We start from the raw sequence: 23,633 nt of genomic DNA, 5'->3' as shown, positions 1-23,633 counted from the left end.
CACAATCGGGACAAAGTATCATACAGATATTTGAGATCACAGTATTGGTAAGCAGCATTGACATTTATAATAACGTAACATTTTTGAAGTTGTAGCCTAATAACTGTCTTTTTATATTTTGAACATTACTAAAATTAGGACCTAAGGCTCACATATCCAACATTTTTGCCAGTAATTATCTGCATTCCTAAACAACTGTTTACAAAGCACGCGTCAGACACTTGTCCAGTTATTTGAAAAAAGGACATTTTACACATCGTTCATTTGTTTTTACTATGGTAATTTTACTAATGGACATACTTTACACTAAATTTGTATGAATGGCTATCATAAAAATCTTTGAGTACAAAAATGTCTCCGTACATATATGTAACCCTAAAATAAAATACTACATCTCGTTTCACGCTTTAAAGAGTTCTAAAATAATCTGCTCAAATGTGTACATTTTTCTGTAGTAGACCATTACCATTATTTTAACATTTTTAACCCACTGATTTCAACCCTACTTGTGTGTATGTACACGCGTTTTAAACGTTAAAACGAATTTATTTATTTTAGATTTATATATTATAAGAGGTTTATATGTTACTGTATACAAGTTATATAAAATGGCCGACTTGATGGACCAGAGTATATACAGTAGGTTTAAAAGCAGATTTCTCTGATCAAGTGGCTCATGATTTTATAAAATAAATTAATCAGGCATAGAATGAAATAATGTATAGCTTCAAAAGTATTACTGTCACCTAATGATTTTTGTAATAACAATTTGTAAAATGTTTTTCTAAATTTTTAAATGTTATTACGTAAATGTGCAAACAAATACTATTTGCAAACATTGTACAGGAAACCTTTAATATTTTTTCGTCCTTAAAAAGCTCCAGCTAAATGTATATTTTTTGTAAACAAACCAAAATGTTTTCATGAACATTTACAGAACAGTTTTTTTGCAAAACTGAAATACGACTCAAAAGAACAGTTAAACTTACTAAATCTAGTTTTAGTTTTTTGAACGTCTTCTTCATATCAGTCCTTAAAGTAATGGTATGTTTAAATATGGATGACGTATGTTTTTAAGAGAATGAAAAATAATGACAATCTAAAGGAAAGTTTCTAAGGCGATGAAATGCGATTAAACACGTTGTATATTGTCGGCTCAGGAAATTAAGGCGCTCTGACTCAGCTGCTTGAGCCTTTCTAAACATGAAAGTCTAATTAAATTAACAAGAGCTCCTGCAGGAAACCACCCTGACTCTTATCCATCAATGGAGGGCCTCTGGTGAATTGAACATCCGATCTACCAGGCTTTATGTGTACTAATTATATTATTAATAAGATAAATATAAATTTCTTGATTGTAGGGTGATTACCATTTTGAGAGATGTATAAACTTGCATAGGAAATTTAATTTAGATTAGCTTGTGATAAAATGAAAACCTTATCAAAGGATGGCTCCATCTGCCATGTGATGGAGTTTAAACGCATTTCTGCCACAGAATATTAATACTTCAATTAAATAGAGCCTCATTTCGTCTATAATATTGCACAGTGCTTGAAATTATCAGTTTTATTGTATAATTATTATTCTAATATTGCAGTAATCGAATTTTTAATTTAGGAATCACTTTATTGTATCTAGTGTGGTAAATGTACTGAGCCTTACTGAATTTACTTTAAAATAAAAGATTTGACGGAAGGAGATAAAATTATTTGAAATCATAAGCTTGTTTATACTATATGTTTTGGCTTCAAAAACCTGAGTGTGGATAGTTTACAATATAGTATTAAAATTACAGGGTTTGGTAAGAAAATATTATTTATGCATTAGGCTACATATTATTTTATAAAGAAACGATGCAGAGATAAGTACCCATTTGTTTATAATTTTACTGAAAAAAATACAGAATAAACTTAAACTTAAATTGGGAAAAAATCAATGATTCCCACAATATTAAAATTTAACGTAAAAACCGTTTTACATTAGGAAAAGGACTTGTCTGGAGCAATACAATTTTGAATCTACCTTCTGAAAAAAATTTAGTTGAATTTAATCCATGGCATTGTAAATTAATTATTACTGCACTAGTAGAACCTGTATGATTTTGCTGGAAAAATTAAATCATTGTTTTTCTTTTGTTGGCGAATCCATTCAGTTAATAGGAATACATAAATTTGCATGATCAGACTAACTATAATTTGGTATACTATTAGTAGAGAATTTTAAGTGGAGATGTAAATTCATCCTTGAATTGTCTTTCACGACAACATATTGTATAGGATATTTAAAATTCACGCGAATATGGTAAAACAAAACATATACTTTAAACCAATTGTTTATCTATTAAATACAAATTCATACGTATTTTAATAGAAAGTGTTTGTGAAACCGAAAGAAAGCTGAATAGTTTATAATGTATTGTTAAAAAAGCAAGACCAAAATAAACAAGGCCAAGTTTTTGTCTTGTCCGCAAACTTTGGCTATAAGAAGAAAGTTTTTTAATCTCTCAACTGTCGCTCGAGAGTTGTCAGGTTCTCAGAAAAGTTCAACAACTTAAATATTTATTTTAATTCATCATGCCTTAAGGTAAGTTTAATTTTCACATAAGTTTTTTTTTGTTTCTTTACGTATTTTTTTAATGAAGAATAGTTAAAATTATTTCTTTGACAGAGTTTTTGCAAAGGAGGTCCAAGATGGCAGAACAACAAATAAATGAAGCCAGTTTCCTTTTCATTTCCCCTTTTTGAAATAATTTGTTGAAGGTTAAAATGAGAGGGGTTTTAAGACTTAACTCAAATCTGTACACTTACTTCAATAAAAGTTTTCTCTGTAACGACCTTTTTTTTACGATTGAGGCGTTGTAATCTAGCGCAAGGGTAAACGAGAATTAAAAAGTTAATTTCCTTCAGGGCTTCACCCCCTGAACTATGAGTTATTTTTAAAGGCCTTTCCAAGGTTTAGGTGCTGCTGATCTTGCTTCATACGTCTCCAAAATGTGAATTGTGATTTAACAAGTGAATGAATGATTATGAATGATTATATATTGGCGTGTATGTGCAATGAATACATGTATTCATTGATGTGTGTCCACTAGCATGGTAACTCAAGCAGAAATCATTCGGTTTTCATGAAATATGCACAAACTTTTATTCGAACTAGTTCCCCAAACAGAATTATCGGACAATGGAATGGGGATAAAACGGGAGTTTTCCCCTTTTTGACTTTCTTAACATATGTTTTCAATTGATTTTTAAACAGTTTTGTAGAGCTTATAAAATAATGCAGATTCACTGTAATAAAGGCCTCGATATACGCCTAATACTTTCGGAACAAATTTAAAAACTTTAAATTTAGAAATAAGTATACTGTTGTATTTTGCTTGTTCTTGGATATCATTCGATTAAATTTATTTGTTTCATACAAAGCTATTAATATTTTACAAAAAAAAGAAAAAAAAGGAAATACTTAAGTGAACAAAATCTGACATTTTTAAGGACACATTTTGATGTAAATGCAATCAGGCAAATACAAATTCACTTAGTCTGCAGGTTTGCTGCGGAGGGGTATTACACTTTTGCCTCCATTTTCATGAAAATCTGTCCAATAAACCTTTTCATTTTAGTTCATAGTCTAATAGTAGAAAATATTTTACTTTATTTTACTTTTTACTTTATAAACATCATACACTTGATATTCGATGATTTATTTCCCAACGTTAAAAAAGAAGAAAAAAAGTGAAGTTAATTTGCGAGTTGAATCAGTTATTATGAATGTTTTGCTGATGAATAATAAACTCGGAAAGAATAAAAGAGTGAAGTGGACTTTGAAGGTGCAATGGTTTATTCATGAGATGAAAATTGTCCGGGAAAGGGCAGAATATTGGTTCTATCTCGGGGTGTTTCTGTGTTATGGATTGAATATGAAATCCAATACCACTCTACAAATTGAACTGATCACTTCTCAAATTAATTTTTAATAAATAAAATAAAAATATTAATAACGGTAATAGGCCTCAAAATCTTTAAACGGCTAAAAAGTACAAGTGGCATGATTTTACAAATTGCAATTTATGTCATAAATTTTCCATGAACTAAGTTAATTGATAAACAATAGCATTAGAGTTATACAGTTATATTCTTTAGTTACTTATTTTGACGGAACAATGGCCCATCAAATAAAAAAATCTAATATAACTTCTGAGGGGAGCTTAAAGGATTGTTAAAACATATTAAACCACAGTATTTGCCTTTAAATGTAATACGAAACATATACTAAAACACTTACTTTTTAAGCGTAAAAACTCAACTGACAACCTCTTGGCTATTGTTTTATGTCATTTAAATGGAATAAAAAATGTAAAAAAAACACCTGATTGTGTATATGTATATAAAACCCAGAAAGCTTAATCAATGGCAATAAAAAAAACAACCAAATGGCAAAAAGGATGAAAGAAATATTTACAATGGTTTAAAATTCAGGCTGAAAAAGGGTGAATCCATCCAAAGTATACTTCAAAGTAAAAAAAGATAAAATATGCATCAGGGAAATCGGAGGTATTAGTCTTGTTAATGGAGTGGTGAAATTTTTGTCATAAAATATAGTATAATGTATATGGGTAAATGGTTTATAATTTATTTAGGTGATTAATTTACGGATTTGTTTTTTAATTTTGCATAAACGAAATAAAAATAAAAAACTACACACGGTAAATGATAAGAGATAAAATGATACTGGTAAATATAAAACATATGCTAGAACAACAATGGTATACGTCTGATAAATGAGGAAGAAACTATTCTGATAATATTTTACATTTATCTACATTATTTCGTGTATAAATGAATTCTAGGAAGTGGTAGGATTACGTTTAGCCTAGTGATGAAAGAGGAAGTCTCGAGGGTAATTTAACTTCATCTTTGCCACGAGTTTAGCCTTGATTAATAGGATTAGAGCCTTATCTTCCTCCTTAAACTTCTTATAATTTACCTTTTGCTTAAAAATAAACGTTAAATATTTTCTTTTTATTTATATTCTCTTTGTGTACGTTGTGTTGCCAGTCAATTCAAAAACCTTTATTATCTTATTTGTATAAAGGAGATTTAGCTTTTTCTCGACTTTAACGTTTTATGTGTTTTTATAAGTTTATAATATGACTGTGATAATATGATAATATGCATTACATTACAATTATTATATTTATTTTATAACTTAATATGTATTTTCCTACAGTCACCTGACAGAGTGGGCTTCCTTGTACTGATTGTAGTACGGACGGTTGCTAATTACTTCATTTACTTACTTTCGCCACAATTTTTTTTTTTGCAGCACTCCAGTAAACTTTAATGGATAGTATATTCTAACCAAAACTCAAAACAGTGAGCTTTTATTAGGCACGTAATCCGTGTAAGCTAAGAAATAGGTTGGCAACACCTAAATATACTACGACTATGATCAGCTGGTCCAGTATTTCCCATTTAGTTCAATGCTTGTGTTTAACCTGACTTAAAAACGTGTTGTATAGTGTTTGAAAGTTTAATTTGTTATGTGCTTTATAGTAAGCCTTTGCTGCACTCTCCACACTTTCCTGCTTACAACTTTCCACACTCGCTTGCGGCTCGTGCTCGTGCGTAAACGTTTTTTCTCATGTGTAACAAAGTGCCACTTCTCACACTAGATACACCAATAGCTATTTTATATTTAACAATTTACATACCCTTTTTTGTAGCTCAGTTTTCGAATTCCAGGCCTTTCGTATTAACATTGTTAATTATAATTTAATCATATGTCAGTTTCTAGGATATTATCTACTTAGTTCAACACACAAAAGCTTGTAAAATTTCTCAAATATTGTGTTGAGATGTGTGTTTGTGCTTTTTAAACGCTCATGTTAAAATATACAACGCATGATGTATGTAAACATTTTGGTTGAAACGTCTGAAACGTTAAATCTTCATTTCAGTCCCGCAATATCCCATTCTCGTTGAGGTTTGTTTAGGGGAAATTTAAACGCTTGTTGGTTTACAAAAAAAATTGGCAATTGTTTTGTTGGTTTACATTTTCCAATTTATCTCATTTACGTATCAATATTAAAGGAATGGTGAGTTATACCTAAGTAAGTAGCCAAGCTATGGACTATTTCAATCTATTACAAATTTTTATCAATTACAACAGCTATGATTCAATCATTTACAATACTTTGGAATACGTTTAATTGAAGGGAAAAGGACAACATAGAAGTAGCTTCTACGGCCAGAAGTTGTTTGTTTGGTCATTGTTTCACTGAGCACGTCTCAGCTTGTTAAAACTTTGTTACCTTATTGGATTACACTCAAGACAAAGAAGCGATACTGTCATTTTGAAGTGTAAAAGTTATGTTTTTCAGAAAGGGATATTGTGTACTTTTTTCTGTGGCATAATGTAGGAGTAAATTTTGGTTAAATAGACATTAACAATTTTTTGGTGAGGCTGTTTGACAAATTTTTATATTCGTTAAGCATAGTTGACAGTTGGTAGTTATCATCCTTTCTATATACAATCTTGACCATATCAAACACATAACTTATGTAATGCAGCGATTGTAATATAAATGTCTTTGTTTACAATAATTATGTAATATTAAGAAAATATAAGAAAACCATGCGTACATAATATGTGTTTTTTTTTTTACAATTCATTTAAAATAACTAGGTATAAACATTGATTCTGTTTCTCTTGAAGAATTTTTTGTTACGGGATTTGAAGAAGGTAATATTGAGCGTTTGAATGCAAGCATTTCGGCGTGAAGGATTGTTCCTAATTATGTGCTTTATAAAGTTGTGTAGCATTTCAATACAGGAAACCAACCAGACATTGACAGATTCCGTTATTGCTTTCTTAAAAGAAGAAAATTAAATTCGGATTATTCTAGGATAAAAGGAAACTTAATCAAAGGACGCTTCTGTCTACAATGTAATGGAGGTGGAACCTTATTTTATGCAACAGGATATTAATACTTCAATAAAATTGCGCCTTCAAGGCATTACAACATATTAGTTGTAAAAACAATAACAATTTAAGTTTTAATTCAATACTAAGTTAATGATTTCCATGATAATAAATTAACCGATCCATTAAACATGTAACGATAAGTATACATTTTGGATAGACGACATCATATTTCTTAGAAGCTGGGTAAACTATTGTTATTTCGTAATTTTAGGCTTACCTCTGTCACATTGCAAAGAAACATATCAATTGTAAATGTTTAAAATGTTTTCGTAATTTGGGTTACTTACGAAAGTCTAAAAAGTCATAAATACGTAGTCCAGGGGCTATCAGAATGAATATCTTTATTTTGTCACTGCAAAGTCATTAGTGTGTATACTTTTCATTGTAAGAGTGCATAACAGGAAATTCGCTTAAAATATATTAATTACCTTTTAATTGATGTACGTGATTATTACCTACTTCTTAACGAGGTTGTAGTAGAATAAATATGTTTTCTAATTAAATCAGTAAGAATTCTTTTTGAATTTATAGAAAAAAAACAAGTCAACACTATTTTTTTACCAATTTGGAATGAATGGGAAAATGGCTATTGGGAGCAATGACATGAACAATTATGAATACATATACTGACATAATATAATTAAAAAAATCATTGATATACTAGTTATTCACTCTGTACCAAATAAATCCATTTAAGTTAGTAGTTTGACTACATGAATGTATTTCTTGGAACAATGAATGAGCCTTGTTTATAACAAATAGTGACGTACCTTCACACTTGATTTGTCTTACATAAGTTTTTATCGACAATACGTAGTAACCTAAACATTGCTTTATATGTACTATACTTGTAATAACAAAATATACCGTAACTCTTTTGCAATACGTTTTAACCTGATTTTCTAAACAGAAAGAATTGAATAAAATTGTATGAGTAAAATGCTTAGGAATTGTAGTTAGAATTAGAAAGATGAAAATAAACATGGCCACGTTTTCGTCTTGTCGTTATACGTAGTCCAAGAGCACGTCTATGTCGTCCACCCTTCAGGCATTATAAATGTTGAACTATAAATCATTATAAATTGTAAATTTCACCTTACCTCATTACAAAATATAAACTCTAAGCCTTAATTTTAAAATGAGAAGAAAAGTTTTAATAATGAGCTGGAATCCTGTCAAGTGGTAAAATCCTTGTATTAAATAGGCCGGAGCTCAAAATGCAGACTTTAAAGTAAAATATGATAAAATCTGCATCAGAAAAATTGGAGGTATTAGTCTTGTTAATGGAGTGGTGAAATAAAAACTCGGTGAGAAGCGCCTAACCACTTAGACAGCGAGTGGCCAGCTGTTTACAGTACGATCCTCTCAGTAGTAATTAAATACCATTAGATTGCAAAAATACGTAAATAAGTAACATTTTAGCAGTACAAAACTGTACTCAGTTAAAACTACTGGATTTTAAATTTACAGTATTATTTAACTTGTTTTGAAAGAAAATTAAAATGGCGCAAAAGATTATTTTGCATATCTCTATTTACATATGGATGAATAACAATTATATTTTTTATTACTTGCCTAATAGATATTATTTTCACAAAGTTATTGATATTAGAGGAGCAAGTTTCGTCTTCTCGCTTCAAGAAAACAACCTAAAACAATAAATAAAACTTTGTCACCATTAGATTTGTGGTGACCGGGGGCGTAACCGGGATCGTGTTAAATAATAACAATACTTTGGTGAGAGGTAAAACAACTTTTAATAATTTTTCAAATAATCGTTGACTATGTTTCCATTATAAATTGAGTAACAAAATTAATGATACAAAGAGTAGCAAAATTAGTTGTAAAATGGATAATGAAATTATTACAGGCTCCTTTCACCTCCGGCGGATCTGGCGTCCGGTGGTTTCACCGGTAAGTGTGTCCCTAGGAGACAATTTAAGAATAAGAATAAGAATAATGTTTATTTTCCCAAATAGTTACAAATAGATACAATAAAACAAAATGACAGTTTTAAAAAATTCTTAAAGTAATTTCATAAAATATTTCAAAGTCTTTATTGTAATATTCTAATTATAAGTAAAAAAAATATATACTTCTAAAAACTAAGACAATTTATTATTAAGATAGTATTGCATTGAAAACATAATAAGCAATTTTTTTTTAAATCCATTGTTACATAATATTAGAATAACTTACTTGTTATTACACATTTACTATCTAAGTAAAGTAGACTATTATTAGGCTAAAGATAATATTTACAAAAGACTTCAAACAACTATCTTGGATTTGGTAAAATTTAGGGCCTCAGAGGCATTGCCTGTATGAGGTTCCTTATCATATTTGAGATAACACTATTTAGCTCATGGAACATCGGCATACGTTATGATAGAACTAGAGATAATTCCCTACACCTGATTAAACACTGATGGTAAGACTTACTAACAAGGTAGCAAAGTACTATACTGTGCAATAAACTATCTGTTTAAACTAGATGTGAATTACATTTAAAGTGCAGTCCAAAAAATTTTAATCTTCTAACGGAATTGGCCAAGGGTTTTTTTTTCTATTTAAGTTTCAATTTTCAGTAGAAAATCTATATTTTGTAGCGTCAAAAGCCATTTTTTGAGCCTACTATTGAATTCCTTTAAACGATGACAATTTTTTATTTCATTAGGCAATGTATTAAACATTCTCGGCGCTAAGAAATTGTAACTAAGAGTAAAAAAAGTAGTAAAAGGCCTGGGTACAGAGACATTGTTGGCATTCCTCAATCTGTTTCTATAACTATCTGTGTTTACTAAGTAATTACCACTTTGGTTGTAAAATAGTGGTCAGTATTCGACATGTCCAGTCACCTGTTTCCAGACATGCACTTTGTCGAGCAGTTTTGTGATAACACGGCCTCACGTGATTGGTCAGATTTTCAAATATTGAAGAGTGGGAGAGACGCTATGATATTTGTTACGACTAAATCCAGTTCCGCTTATGTCTTCACCGTGGTAACTCCCGTGTACTCGCAGTTAATATTGCATTACGCATTTCTTGCACGTGGTCTCTTTACCAGTGTTTTAGCGAATTTCCCTATAGGGAAGTAGCTATTACCGTAGGTCTCATGGTAAGACTTAGGCCCGGGACCGATTTACTTTTTCATTTTGATGTCCCCAGAGGTCAAAAACACCATTCGTTCAAATTTTTATATATGTATATATATATATATATACATATATATATATATATATATAGATTTATATATATATATATGTGTCCGTGAACACGATAACTTGAGTAATTTTTATCCGATTTTGATGAAATTTGGTTTGAAGGTGTAAGGCGGGATAAACTTGAATGAGTTCGCGATCCAGCATGATTGGACCATGGGAACAGGGTTTTATGGGGGGTTTTATGGGGTAAAAATTGGTTTTTCTCACTTTTGACCCTCAAAACACAAAATTTCCCAATTTTTCTCTAAACCTTCTTAAAGAGCTTAAAAAAACAAACAATTCAGTATATCAAAGTGTTTTTGTACGGTTATTGGTTACGGAGAAAACTAAAAAAATGGTAAATTTAAAATTCCCATGTTATTCTTATGGAGAATATTGTCAAATGTTGTAGTTTGCTTGTTTATTGATATATTTTGATCAAACTTGGCAAATTTATTTATTTTATAGTAAGCTATCAATATTTTACTAAAAACACACTTTATTAGTTTCCTTGTAGCAGCAAACCTAGGTACTCGTTAAACCTAATGTTATTTAAATAGATCAATTGAAAATCAATTCAGCCAAATGGAAATTCGCTTAGACGGCAGGTTTGCTGCGGCGGGGGTATTATAATTTACCCTCGTTCTCGCTTTATGCAGCGTCCGTCTGACAAAGTGTTATTTCATCCAGTTCACCGCATAATTCTTAATTTAAATACATCAAGACGCCAGTTTTTATAAGCTATTTCTCACTTTTCATGATAAATTTCATGTTATTTCAAGAAACATCAAGCTCCAGTTTAAAGTCTTAAATTATTTTTACTTTGCATTTTAATTTGCTATTTTTAAGATTTATTATTTTTGTGCAAGGCAAGAAGAGTGCCAAGTGTAAATATTTTTATTTTCATTTTTAATTCAAATATCACACGAATAAAGTGATCAAACCTCAAGAGGAAGTGATGTTTTATTTAATTTTAAATGCTAGGGAATAGCTTTTTTACTCTCTAATGCTTAACACAATTATCTACATCAACTCTGCACATCATCATCTCTACATACGACCAACATCCTCTCATCGTCCCCTACAGAAGGCGCCTTCTTCCCCCAGCAGTGAGGCCCTAACTCCCCTATGCTGCCATCTCTCTCATCGACAGGATCTTCACACCTCTACGACTGCACTTCTTCAGCTTCAATAACACCTACACTCAGTAAAATTGGAAATCAGGTACTCTCAGCGTTTCATTTTAATATATTTTATTCATGTCACAAGAGTGCTTTAAATGTTTGTTTTATTTACAGGACTTTCAGCTTTTAATATCTTTGAAAAATCCTAATTCTAGCATTTATGCTGTAGTAGTCAAGCGCTGTACAGTTAACATAGCCCGCACCTTGCGTCACTATTCAAAATTTAAGATGGTCTCTGCTCTTATAAATTGGAAGTACGCAAAGTACCGTTCAAATAGTTTTGATATTTTGTATACAAATAAGTGTTTCAAAGGTAGTATATTTAATTTCACAAACAATGGAAAGGATGGTTCTGTCTTAGATTTCTTTAATATCACTCTGATAAAGTTTTTTTGTATAACAAAGATTGGTTTGACATTTACATCACAGGCTGCTCCCCAAAAAGACAGAGCATATTCTATTCTGCTATGAACAGTGGAGAAATATATCATACGTAAAACATCCTCTGGAATTCCAAGATTGTTCAAGAAATAAAATAAAATATTCTGATCTTCTCTCGGTCCCATTTTATAATGCATTAAAATACTGCTAACCATAAAAGCTGATCTCATTCATATAATTTCATATAGTTAATGTTTGATTGGTTTAGCTTCATAAAGACTCAATTCCTTAAGTTATACATGTGTTATGGAAATTTTGATTATACAAAACAGTAGTGTTTTATTCCAGGGTGATCACTTTTTCACGACCAAAACTCCAAAGCAGAGACGGGCCTCAAGAAAGGACCGGGTGGCCCCTCCAGCGCCTCAGTTAACCTACAACTACGCCCAGCCTGGGGGATCTAGCGACTTTAACAAGGGGTTCAACAGACCTGCCGCCCCTAGCTACCAGCCACCCAGTCCATCTAAGAACTTTGTCAATCAACAGTACAACAATGACAGTGGCAACAACAACTATAGGTAGGTTACAATTTTTATAGAGTGTAAAAGTAAAATGGAAAATACCCCTAGTGTGGAATAGTTAGGGGGGAAATACTTGAAATAAAAGAAGAATGAAAATTACTCTCCATAATTTTCCAAATATTAATTTTAATTATTCTATGTCTCTTATCATAGCCTTCTCTAATTAATACAAGGCCGAGGGGTTGGTGTATGGCAATGTCACACCGGCCTGCCTGTTTTGGTTATAACAGTAGAAAACACATATAAACATTGTGTGCAGACGCACCATTATCATTTATTTTATTAGTGCAACAAAAGTTTCAGAGGGCTGGAGATGCGGCATTCCACTTTTGTCTTGCCAAGGCCTTGTAATAGAGGATGCTATGCTCTGAGGTTTTGTATTCATTTTCTCTGAGTTGAGAGAGATCTCCAATATAATGTTCTCTTTTCCAGAGCTTTTTGCAGGTCTTCAAACACAACAGAGGTTCTCTTGGGAGAATATTTGATAGCCACTGGTGATTTGAAACAAGTTCAAAAACACTCCCCTCTCCCCCCAAAATATATATTATTAGGGTAAAATTTTTATTTTAACTATAGGTAATATAAAAAATTACTCAAAAAGGCAATTGTGTTTTAGGGACAAATTGAAACCTTTTGGGGGAAGTCAGAATCCAATCCGGGAACTGGAGATGAAGTTTCAGCAAATAAACAACAACAAGTCTGACAACGAGGATGAAGCTCCGACATTTAATTTCCAGGTATTTTCCGATGTCTTTTTTACAAATATACAGTTTGCATCTAACAGATATTACAAAATGGGTTAAATTAAGTTTAAACCGTAACACACTTAACTCATACAATTACAAACTTTATTAAAAATAAGCTGTACCATTATTATCTCACTAGATTAATTAAAACTATGTTTAAATTCAAATTGTACCAATACTGTATATTTGTTGTTTATACTGTGCACAAGAAGTATTCAGTTTCTTTGTTTACAAGAGATTCAGACTAAACCATGACTAATTGATTTTGTGTGGTTGTTAGCTATGTTTTGCTTTTGACTAACTCAACTGAACAACTTCTCTTAGTGCTCTGGTATTAGTATTTAATGCATTAAATTAATATATGTCAGTCATAATATGAATTTTACTAATGAAACTTAATGTGAAAGTTTGTATTCAATTAATGCCATTGACGTGTCGAGTAAATGCATCTGACTTTTTGGTTGATAGATGAGGAAGGACTGTTTTTTTGTAAAATAATCATCAAGCAAGAACTTACTTATTAGGCAGCATGGTACTTTTATAGGGTTGACTGCCTAAATAGAAGGTAGAGATGATGTTTAGAAAGCAATTGCATGGCAGCACATAATTGTTATACCCTTTTTACTGTTTTTGCTTAGGTACGGTATATTTATTTTGACTTTTGGAAATATTTTCTTCGTGAGACATTAAAATTTAAAATTACTATTCAGTTGTAACTTTTCAGTTTATAGCCTTATTGCCATATTGACACCATTACAATTAACTATTGTTTGACAAGGAGCTGAGAAAAAAAACTGGAGACAATTTTACTACACTTCCTAGTTCCTCGTATGTAGTGAGACACAATATTTTTGGTTCTAAAATTTTTGTCTTAACAATTGAAAAGATAAACGTTTTGAGGTTCAACCAAGACCAAATTTTAATTCTACTTAAGATGTTGTACACAGGCATAAAATTAACTTTATCCATCACAGGCAATGCTGCGGAAGACCAACCACAACAGGGCGTCTCTGCGACGTTCGCCGGAGATGGAAATGGCTAACAGCCATGGGTACGGATCATTCCCTGTCATTCCAGAGCAACGGTCTGTCAGTCAGTCCAACAACAATGGTTATATGAACAACAACAACAACGTGGTATATAATAGCTCTGCAATGAGAAATAAGAACGCAGCACCAAAACCTTTCCTTCGCCAAGATTCCGGGGACTGTCGCAAAAACATGTCGCATCACTACAAGGAGTCAGTGAAGAAAGCAAGGTGTGATGAAGTCACTACGGAAATAGCCCCTGGGATAATCATTCAAGGACAAGTAGCTGAACTGTAATTTCATTTTAAAGTATTTAACAATAAATAGTTTTATTTATAACTTTGAGCGAGTGATTGGCAAGAAAGGCACTGATGTAATGATTTTTAAAGTTTGAAATATCTATTGATGGTTGAAGTATATAAATAAATTAAATAAATAATTACAAAACCTATGTTTTGTGTTTTTACTATCCTTGTTTTACCATTTAATTCAGTTTGTGTAGCTGTTCCCCTCCAATTGACAAATCGTTACCACTTTTTTGTAGTTGGTATATTTTGACATAGTGCAACAATCCAGATTTTAATAGCCATATCAGAGATATTGAATTCCCCAGAAGTAATTTTTACTGAGTCATAGGTCAGTGCTAATTCAAATAAAATGTTTCAATGTACCTTTTTAACAAGCTTGATTTTCAACTGATTAGTTTAGTTTATTCATTTTGTCTACAATCGCTTTATGGCGAGCTTCATTTGTTGACTATACCCTTTTTAATATTTCAGTTTTCTCCTAACCAAAATATTAGAACCACTAAATATATAAGCAAGTGCAAAGTGCACAAATTAATAAAAACTTTTGACAGTAACATTGTAACAAATTTTTCCCCATAATATAACCTATTTCACAGTTTCATAGTTCAATACTTTTAATAATCTTGTTACAGATTTAACAAAAAATAAACCCACACAAGTTTTAAGCAAGAAGTCCAATAAGCAAAGTCTAGTGGATACAATCTCCAGAAGTTGGGATACTTGTTTCTCTGTAACCAGATTGAGAATTTCTCTTAAATAAAAAAATGTTCTCATAGAGATTCTTTATCAGGGTTTCCATTAATAACAAATTCTGCATGATGAGTTTTTTGTTTTTGCACTTGGCAAGATGGTTTCATCTTGTACAGAAAAATAGCATTCTAAATAATCAATTTTTACATGTTATAAAATGATAAAATTTCATAGGCAAATAAATCAAACATAGATTTTCCTGTCATCAATCCATCTATCCTAATATAATAAGAATTTAATTGGTTTTTGTAAAAAACTATTAAGTTAAAGTTAGAAGGAATTCCCAGTAAAATCGTCAAAACCTTTGTTCTATCTTTAACTAAGAAAATTTAACTAATCAACTCGAACAATCCTGATTCAGGCATACCTTTAAATGTTATACATTTTTATTTTATGAATATTTTATGAAACTCTAAATGCAAATTTCTGTATTAAATGCAAACATTCGGTTTCATGACAAATTACTTCACCATGTATGTGATGAATGCTAATGGATGACAATAACTTTGCCTTTTGTATCTGTTCACCTGACCTGGTATGAACAATTACTCTCTGGGTACACCAGTTATTCCCAACAATAACTATGCTAATGCCACTGACTGCTGTATACATAAATTTGAATTGTAAATCCACAGAATGCTTTGACTATCCTATCAGTTGGTTTTTGGGAGATTTACGAAATGATTTAAATTGAATATTTTACTCTCTTCAATCTGATAAGGTTGTAGCCGTTGCTAAAAGTGAATTTTATTCCAAACTAAAAATGTTTTCTCTTCAAGAATTAAAGGAAATTTATTTGGAGTAAATAATTCATTCAATGAAAACTAAATTACTTTGTTATATCAAAATGAAAACCTTCTTTAAGCAATAACTATACATTTTTCTATGGTTTCGCATAGAAAAATGCTGAATTAACTTTTAAAGTAAAACATTCAGTAATGGCATTTGATAGGGATAGAATAAAAGTCTATAAACATTTAAATTTTAGGGAAATAACTATACCATATCAAACTTTTTAGTCTTTACTTTTATCAAACTTTAAATGCAACTACTTAACATATATTTAATGTCTAAATGTTAAATGTTATGTTAATTTCAGGAAACAATATTTTACTTAAAAATAACGTATACAACCAAATAATTTACAAACAAAAATTTTCAGGCCTATAAAAATCATTTTGTTAATTGTATTTATTATGGTGACACTTTTTACAGAACAAAAGTGTGGTAAATGGTGGGTCAGCTTGAAGTAGTGGTAGAGGCAGAACTTGCTGAGGATGTAGAGGATGAAGACACACTGAGGTTAGCAATGCTTGCAATGGCTGTTGCCAACTGATTAAAGAGGTTCTGAATATGGTTCAAGATCTGGACATACGCAACCAGGCCCTTGTACACGTTCTCATTGGTTTTGTCAGCGAATTGTAAAGCACCATTTTCTAACACCTGCAACAAAAAATGAACAGCAAATGTGTTGTATATTATAATAATGAGAAACAAATCGTGTAAAGCTCGGTTTTCCTATGTGCGGAGAGCGGAAAAGCGATTAACATGGCGTTCCGCTCCACTTCTAGGAAAACAGTAACGTTAAATTACCTAAGACAAGAGGAGTCCGCTCTCCGCGTTCCTCTCTCCGCACCTAGGAAATCCCAGCTTAAGATACCTTATGATTTTGAAATTAACAAGATTTTTGCTTTGCAAATAACAATTTTTATCATTCAAAAGTACAACTTGTCATCTTTAGGATGGGTCCTCATAAATATTAGTCTTGCAGAGCCACAAGTAGCTTATTGTGTTAGTTAAATTCTTACTTAGCACGTTTTTTTTTTAAGTACAAAACACAACTACTTTATTTGATGAATTGACATAATTCATTGAAATCAAGGACTTATCACAAGTGAAGTGGTTAATGTGACACAAAATTAAAATTTTTATGTCAAATTCGTTAACATGCATGTGAATACCAAGATCTAAAATGAAATGTAAAAGCTGACTTTTGAATGAACAACTTTGGCTCCTACTCCTACAGTCCCAACAGAACAGTCTCTCAAAGTCTACTTACCTTGACACCAGAGTCTAGGAGTTTTGAAGCTGTTTGCTCAGCTGATGAGATGGCAGCCACTAGTCTTCCTCCAATAGCATCCAATACTCTAGCGATACCTTGGGAGATTACATTAACCCCAACGGATCCAGCCAGCATAGTATCACCTGCTGTCTTTAGCCCTGGAATCAAAAGTGTGTTTGCAATAATTAAGAACTTTTCTATGGAGATTTTGTACCAAAAAGTTTTGCGTTTACTTTGTTATCAACAGATATGCAGTATTTAATATTGAGGTAATTTTTTATAATCTTGACATTACTGAAGACTTTTTCTATGGAGATTTTGCACCAAAAAGTTTTGCGTTTACTTCGTTACCAACAGATATGCAGTATTTAATATTGAGGTAAATTTCATTATCTTGACACTAATGAAGACTTTTGCTATGGAGATTTTGCACCAAACAAGCTTTGCGTTTACATCATTACTGATACCAACAGCTATGTAGTATTTTATATTGATGTAAATTTTCATAAGTTATAAGTATAAGAATAATTAATCCGTGTTACATAAATTAAGCACAGACATTTGAGTAAATTACAAACATTTGTACTAAGTGACTATTGTTCTAACCTGAAGCACCGATGTCTGCTCCTACAGAAATTCCTGATGCAGTGTAATCCCCCAGTTTACCAGCAAGGTGGATTCCAGAGTTCGCTGATGCCTCTACCACCTGACCGCCCGCCTGAACACCATGACCTGCCAGATTCATGAGGGACCCCAGCATCGACGACCCCGAGACTGCAGCGGACCCAGCCAGCTTCCCTCCACCCACGGCCGCCTGTCCGTAGAGAGTCTTCAACGCAGCTGCTAGAGCAGGATTTACATTCACTCCGTTGAATATAGCGTACAAGTGAGCCAGATTTGGAGCAGTGTCTACCCCGAGCTTGATCAAAGGGCTACCCAACCCTGTAGCACCGGTGTACATGTTTTGATGGACCAAAGCCAGATTCTTGGCGAAGTCTTGTGCAGCGATTTTGCCATAACTGGGCGTTTCTACAGCCGCGCTTGCGACCGTGGTGAGGACGAGACATGAAACAAGAACGGTGAAAGCCATGACTCTAAATGAGTGTGACATGTGATAAGCTTGTTTATAAAGATATTTGAACAGAAAGACCGTAACAATCTTAAAGTCATGGTTGTCATAAAACGTAGCATGTGAGACGAATTGGCACATTGAATTCATAAATGTATTTGTTTACAATACTCGTGTAAATATAAAGAAACAAATTTAGTAAGTGAAAATATGAGTTTTACAGAACTTTACGAATCTATATACTTAATTCAGTAAATCAGTTTTTCTGTTACATTCCTTTTCCAACCGTCATACTAAACTTATTTTACTGATTCAGTGTCATTTAAAATCTTATCATATGGCGGCCAGGGCGAATGGCAATTGAAAGGTTATTTTCTTTAGGGCTTTGCCCCCCTATTCAAATGTATTTTTGATAGGCTACCTTTTTAGTCAACTGTGGTCTGATTGAGGTAGGCAAATCAATAGTTAGCATATAGTTTAGATGCAAAATTAATAAATATATAGTAAATCAGTGAGATAGCCTATGTAGCAAAGTACAAAGGATCATTTTGGACAGTAACCAGTTAATTCAAACTCTATAGTAAATGAGTTAGTAGTAATATTCACCTAATTACTGTTCTAAACAAACAACATTTTGTAGAGTAAATGGATATTGCACTGGATTCATTTTGCATGGGAATCAAGTTTTAGGCCCTATTACCTGCACACCAAATAGCTATTTTGGGCCCCCTCGTATAACCTGTAAAAGTTAATTTTGGTACTCTCGAAGAAAGCAGTTTGCAAAAGTACGGTTTAAAGAATGCAAAATTTTCAACTTGAGTGCAAAAATTTCTATGTAAAGGATTGTTAGTTGTAAATGTAGTCACACAATGTAAACACTGCATAATATACCAGTGGAGTAACAAGGAAATCCAGGAAAACAACATGAATGGATTATCACCATGTGTATAAATAGTAAAAGGATTGGAACTATTTCCAAGATTAAATAGTTTTACACGATTACCTTATACAGTATTTTTACAGATTTTGAGTGAATTCCAAACTTAAAAAAACCCAAAACTGTGAAAACTGTTAAAAAACAAACAATACGGTAGCGGGATCATAAGCAAATTCCGAGTGTTTCTTAACAGAAGGAAATTTAATTTAGATTAGCTTGTGATAAAATGAAAACCTTATCAAAGGATGGCTCTATCTGCCATGTGATGGAGTTTAGCATTTCTGCCACAGGATATTAATACTTCAATTAAATAGAGCCTCATTTCGTCTAGCTAGACGTTTAATATTGTATGGTGCTTGAAATTATCAGGTTTATTGTATGATAATTTATTGTAATATTGCAGTGCAGTAATCAAATTTTTAATTTAGTAATTACTTTGGTTTATCCAGCATGTTTATTTACTGAACCTTACGGAAATTATTTTAAATAAAAGACTTGACGGTAGGAGATACAATTACTTGAAAACTTAATCATGTTCAGACTCATGTTTTGGCTTCTAACTCATGAGTTTGAATAATTAACAATATAGTATTAAAATAATAGGGTTTGACAATAAAATAATATTCATGCATTAAGCTACATATTATTTTATAAAGAAATGATGCTGAGAGACTTTTTTAGCGAATTTCCCATATAGGGAATAAGCTATTACCGTAGTACTCATGGTAAGACCTGGACGCGGGACCGATTTTTTTTTTTTGTTTTGAGGTCCCTAGAGGCCAAAAACACCATCCGTTCAAATTCATATATATATATATATATATATATATATATATATATATATGTGTCCGTCAGCACGATAACTCGAGCAAAAATGATCCGATTTGGATGAAATTTGGTACAAACATGTAAACGTACGTTTATTCGAACGAGTTCGCGATCCAGCATGATCGGACCATGGGAACAGGGGTTTACGGGGGGTTTTATGGGGTAAAAATAGGTTTTTCCTATTTTTGACCCAAAAAACATAAAATTTAGCAATTTCTTTCCAAACCATTTTGTAGAGCTTAAAAAAACAAATAATTTAGTATATTGAAGCGTTATTATGCGCCTAATAGTTACGGAGAAAATTCCAAAAAATTGTAAATTTAAAATTCCCATGTTATTCTTATGGAGAATAAGTAAACTGTTGTAGTTTGCTTGTTTGTGAACATATTTTGATCAAATTTGGAAAATGTTTTTATTTCTCACTACCTATTCACATTTTACAAAAAAAAAAGTTTTACCCTCCCTGATGCAGCAAACCTAAGTACTTGTTAAACTAATTCTATTTAAATCAAGAATAAATGTTATATTTTTAAGTAGACATTTCAGTGTAAATCCAATCAGTCAAATGGAAATTCGCTTAGTCTGCAGGTTTGCTGCGGCGGGGGTATTTAACCTATTTTTGTTTTTAATTTTTCTGAAAAAATCACAGATTAAACTTAAACTCAAATTGTAAATAATCAAAGATTCCCACGATTTTAAAATTTAATGAAACAAACCGTTTTATATAAGAAAAATTTCTTGACTAGGGCAATACAATTTTTAAATCCACACTCTGACAAAATACAGTTAAATTTAATCCACGGCCCTGTAAATTAATTAACACTGCACTAGTAGAACCTGTATGATTTCGCTGGAAAAATTAAATCATTGTTTTTCTTTTGTTGGCGAATCCATTCAGTTAATAGGAATACATAAATTCGCATGATCAGACTAACTATACTTTGGTATACTTTTTTTCTAGGACGCTAGGCACGAGCCTGGGATTGTTTTTCACATTACTTCAGGCTAGACCTAGGGGTTGCGGCATTATCACTTAGATAAAATCCATTGGTGACTTGGCGGGGATTGAACCCGGGACCTCACGGACTGAAGTCCCGCGCTCTAACCACTACGCCAGCTCGCTCCCATACTTTGGTATATTGTTAGTAGTGAATTTTAAAAAGATTTTTTGGAGATGGAAATTCATCCTTGAATTGTCTTTCACGATAACGTATTGTTTAGGATATTTAAAATTCACGCGAATATGGTAAAACAAAACATATACTTTAAACCAATTGTTTATCTATTAAATACGTTAAATTCATACGTATTTTAATAGAAAGTGTTTGTGAAACCGAAAGAAAGCTGAATAGTTTAAAATGTATTATTAAAAAGAAAGACCAAAATAAACAAGGCCAAGTTTTTGTCTTGTCCGCAAACTTTGGCTATAAGAAGAAAGTTTTTTAATCTCTCAACTGTCGCTCGAGAGTTGTCAGGTTGTCAGAAAAGTTCAACAACTTAAATATACATTTTAATTCATAGTTACCTTAAGGTAAAATTTTAACATAAATTTCTTTTAGTTTCTTTACGTCTTTTTAAAAATGAAGAATAGTTAAAATTATTTCTTTGACAGATTTTTTGCAAAGGAGGTCCAAGATGGCAGAACAACAAATAAATGATGCCAGTTTCCTTTTAATTTCCCCTTTTTGAAATAATTTGTTGAATGTAAAAATGAGAGTGGTTTTACTACTTAACTTAAATCTGTACACTTACTTCAATAAAAGTTTTCTCTGTAACGACCCTTTTTTACGATTGAGGCGTTATAATCTAGCGCACGAATAACGGTAATTAAAAAGTTAATTTCCTTCAGGACTTCACCCCCTGTTCTTTGGTTTATTTCTAAAGGCCTTTCCAAGGTTTGGGTGCTGCTGGTCAACTTGCTTCATACGGCTCCAAATGTGAACTATGATTTAACAAGTGATTGAATGATTGTGAATGATTATTGGTGTGTATGTGCAATGGATACATGTATTCATTGATGTGTGTCCATTAGCATGGTAACTCAAGCAGAAATCATTCGATTTTCATGAAATATGCAAGTAGTGGTGAACCCAGAAAGATACCCCACTTTAGACACGTTTTTCCCATGTTATTCTTATGGGGATTATTTTTGGCCACCAAATCTTAAATCCTGATCTTTGCCTAAATATCCCTATAAAATTGTCAAACCTTATTTCTTAGTTATTCCCCATAAATATATTCGATATTAAGCAAAAATAAAAAAAAACTAATTATTTCATTTATTGACCCATGCATGTGTATATGTATAGTAGTGTAAAAACGCTATTCACTGGAGGTGCATGAGGAGCAATCCCCAATTGTACCATAGCACCCTTTCATGTGTACAGGATATTGTGTATTTCACCTGTTTTGGTTTAAATATATATATTTCTATGTAATAACACTATTCATTGAACCAGGAGCAGGTGCAACCCACCAACTGTCCTATAGTATAGTAGTGTAAAAACGCTATTCACTGCAGCAGGATGAGGAGCAACCCTCAATTGTACCATAACACCCCACCATGTGTACACGATATTTTACTCCATGTTGTTGGTTTTAATATATATTTGATGGAGCATGAGCAACACTGTGTACTGTTTATAGTTTAGGATATTATAATCAGGTTGTCGGTGCCGTTTTTTGAGGTATGAGGTTTTTGGGCCAACTCCCCCCCTTACCCCTCACCACTCATCCCCTCACCACTACCCCATGCACAATTGCTAGTACATCTACCATTCCCCTTTCCAGTTGATATATTATATTTCTATTTCAAAATCATGTATGTGCGAACTCGGCTCATGGCGTGGGCGCGCTCCTGACTCATGGTTGTGTCTTGCCTCTAGTGGTGACGTGGTGAAAACGTCACTCACTTGGGCTTGCTCCTTGCTAGTCTTGGATCTGTTGAAGTAATTTTTACAAATTTTTAATTTCTAGCTGAAAATTTTTAAAATTTCCAAAATTTTGAAATTTTCGAAAAGTCTATAAATAGAAGTGACACAATTTTTTTTGTTATATATAAAAATGAGGCCCACCTGTCAACACTGCTCTGTGTCGCTCTCCACCAAAAGTAATATGATTCGTCACTACAAGGTAATTCATCAAATGAATGTATGTAAAGTTTGTAATTTAATCTGTGATAGTAACATTGCTCTAAAATCACATATATTACAAAGTCACAAGAGTTGTAGTTTTTGTAAGAAAAATATTGTTGGACATTTTAGAAGACATGTAAATTCTTGCAACAAATGTCCATATACAATGATTAAATTTGTGGGTGAATCAATTAGAGCTGAACTTGAAAATAATCTCAAGTCTTGTCCTCTGTCGATAAAATGGACTTTAGTTAGGAGAATCAAATTTATAAAATATTCAATGGATCAAAATGGTAAATTAGTTAATGAAAAAGATTGTATTGCGGATTTTAGAAGCCTTACTATCTTAACTATTGAGAAGAGAGATTTAAAGCCTCAAATTGAAAATGCACTTTTAAAGATTGATGCTTCCATACACAAATATCAAGCCCAAGGCA

The 23,633-nt window shown here is 32.0% G+C and overlaps 2 protein-coding genes across 2 annotated transcripts; one reads left to right on the top strand and one right to left on the bottom strand.

The window, feature by feature from the left end:
- Positions 1–9,831: 9,831 nt before the first annotated feature.
- On the top strand, positions 9,832–14,550 carry LOC129000224 (neither inactivation nor afterpotential protein C-like). Its single transcript, XM_054427178.1, has 4 exons — positions 9,832–9,987; positions 12,102–12,331; positions 12,951–13,071; positions 14,055–14,550. Exons 1-4 carry the CDS (start codon positions 9,832–9,834, stop codon positions 14,403–14,405), a joined length of 858 nt encoding a protein of 285 aa, XP_054283153.1. The 3' UTR covers positions 14,406–14,550.
- Positions 14,551–16,295: 1,745 nt separating this feature from the next.
- Positions 16,296–18,318, bottom strand: LOC129000222 (uncharacterized). Its single transcript, XM_054427177.1, has 3 exons — positions 17,835–18,318; positions 17,226–17,386; positions 16,296–16,609 (listed from the first exon to the last, which is right to left on the bottom strand). Exons 1-3 carry the CDS (start codon positions 18,316–18,318, stop codon positions 16,406–16,408), a joined length of 849 nt encoding a protein of 282 aa, XP_054283152.1. The 3' UTR covers positions 16,296–16,405.
- Positions 18,319–23,633: the final 5,315 nt, after the last annotated feature.

This window comes from Macrosteles quadrilineatus, unplaced genomic scaffold (genome assembly GCF_028750875.1).
Source record: "Macrosteles quadrilineatus isolate MER2022 unplaced genomic scaffold, UCM_ALF_1.0 Scaffold_8__2_contigs__length_117827958, whole genome shotgun sequence".
Lineage (NCBI taxonomy): Eukaryota > Metazoa > Arthropoda > Insecta > Hemiptera > Cicadellidae > Macrosteles > Macrosteles quadrilineatus.
This window is presented reverse-complemented; position numbering and strand designations above follow the sequence as displayed.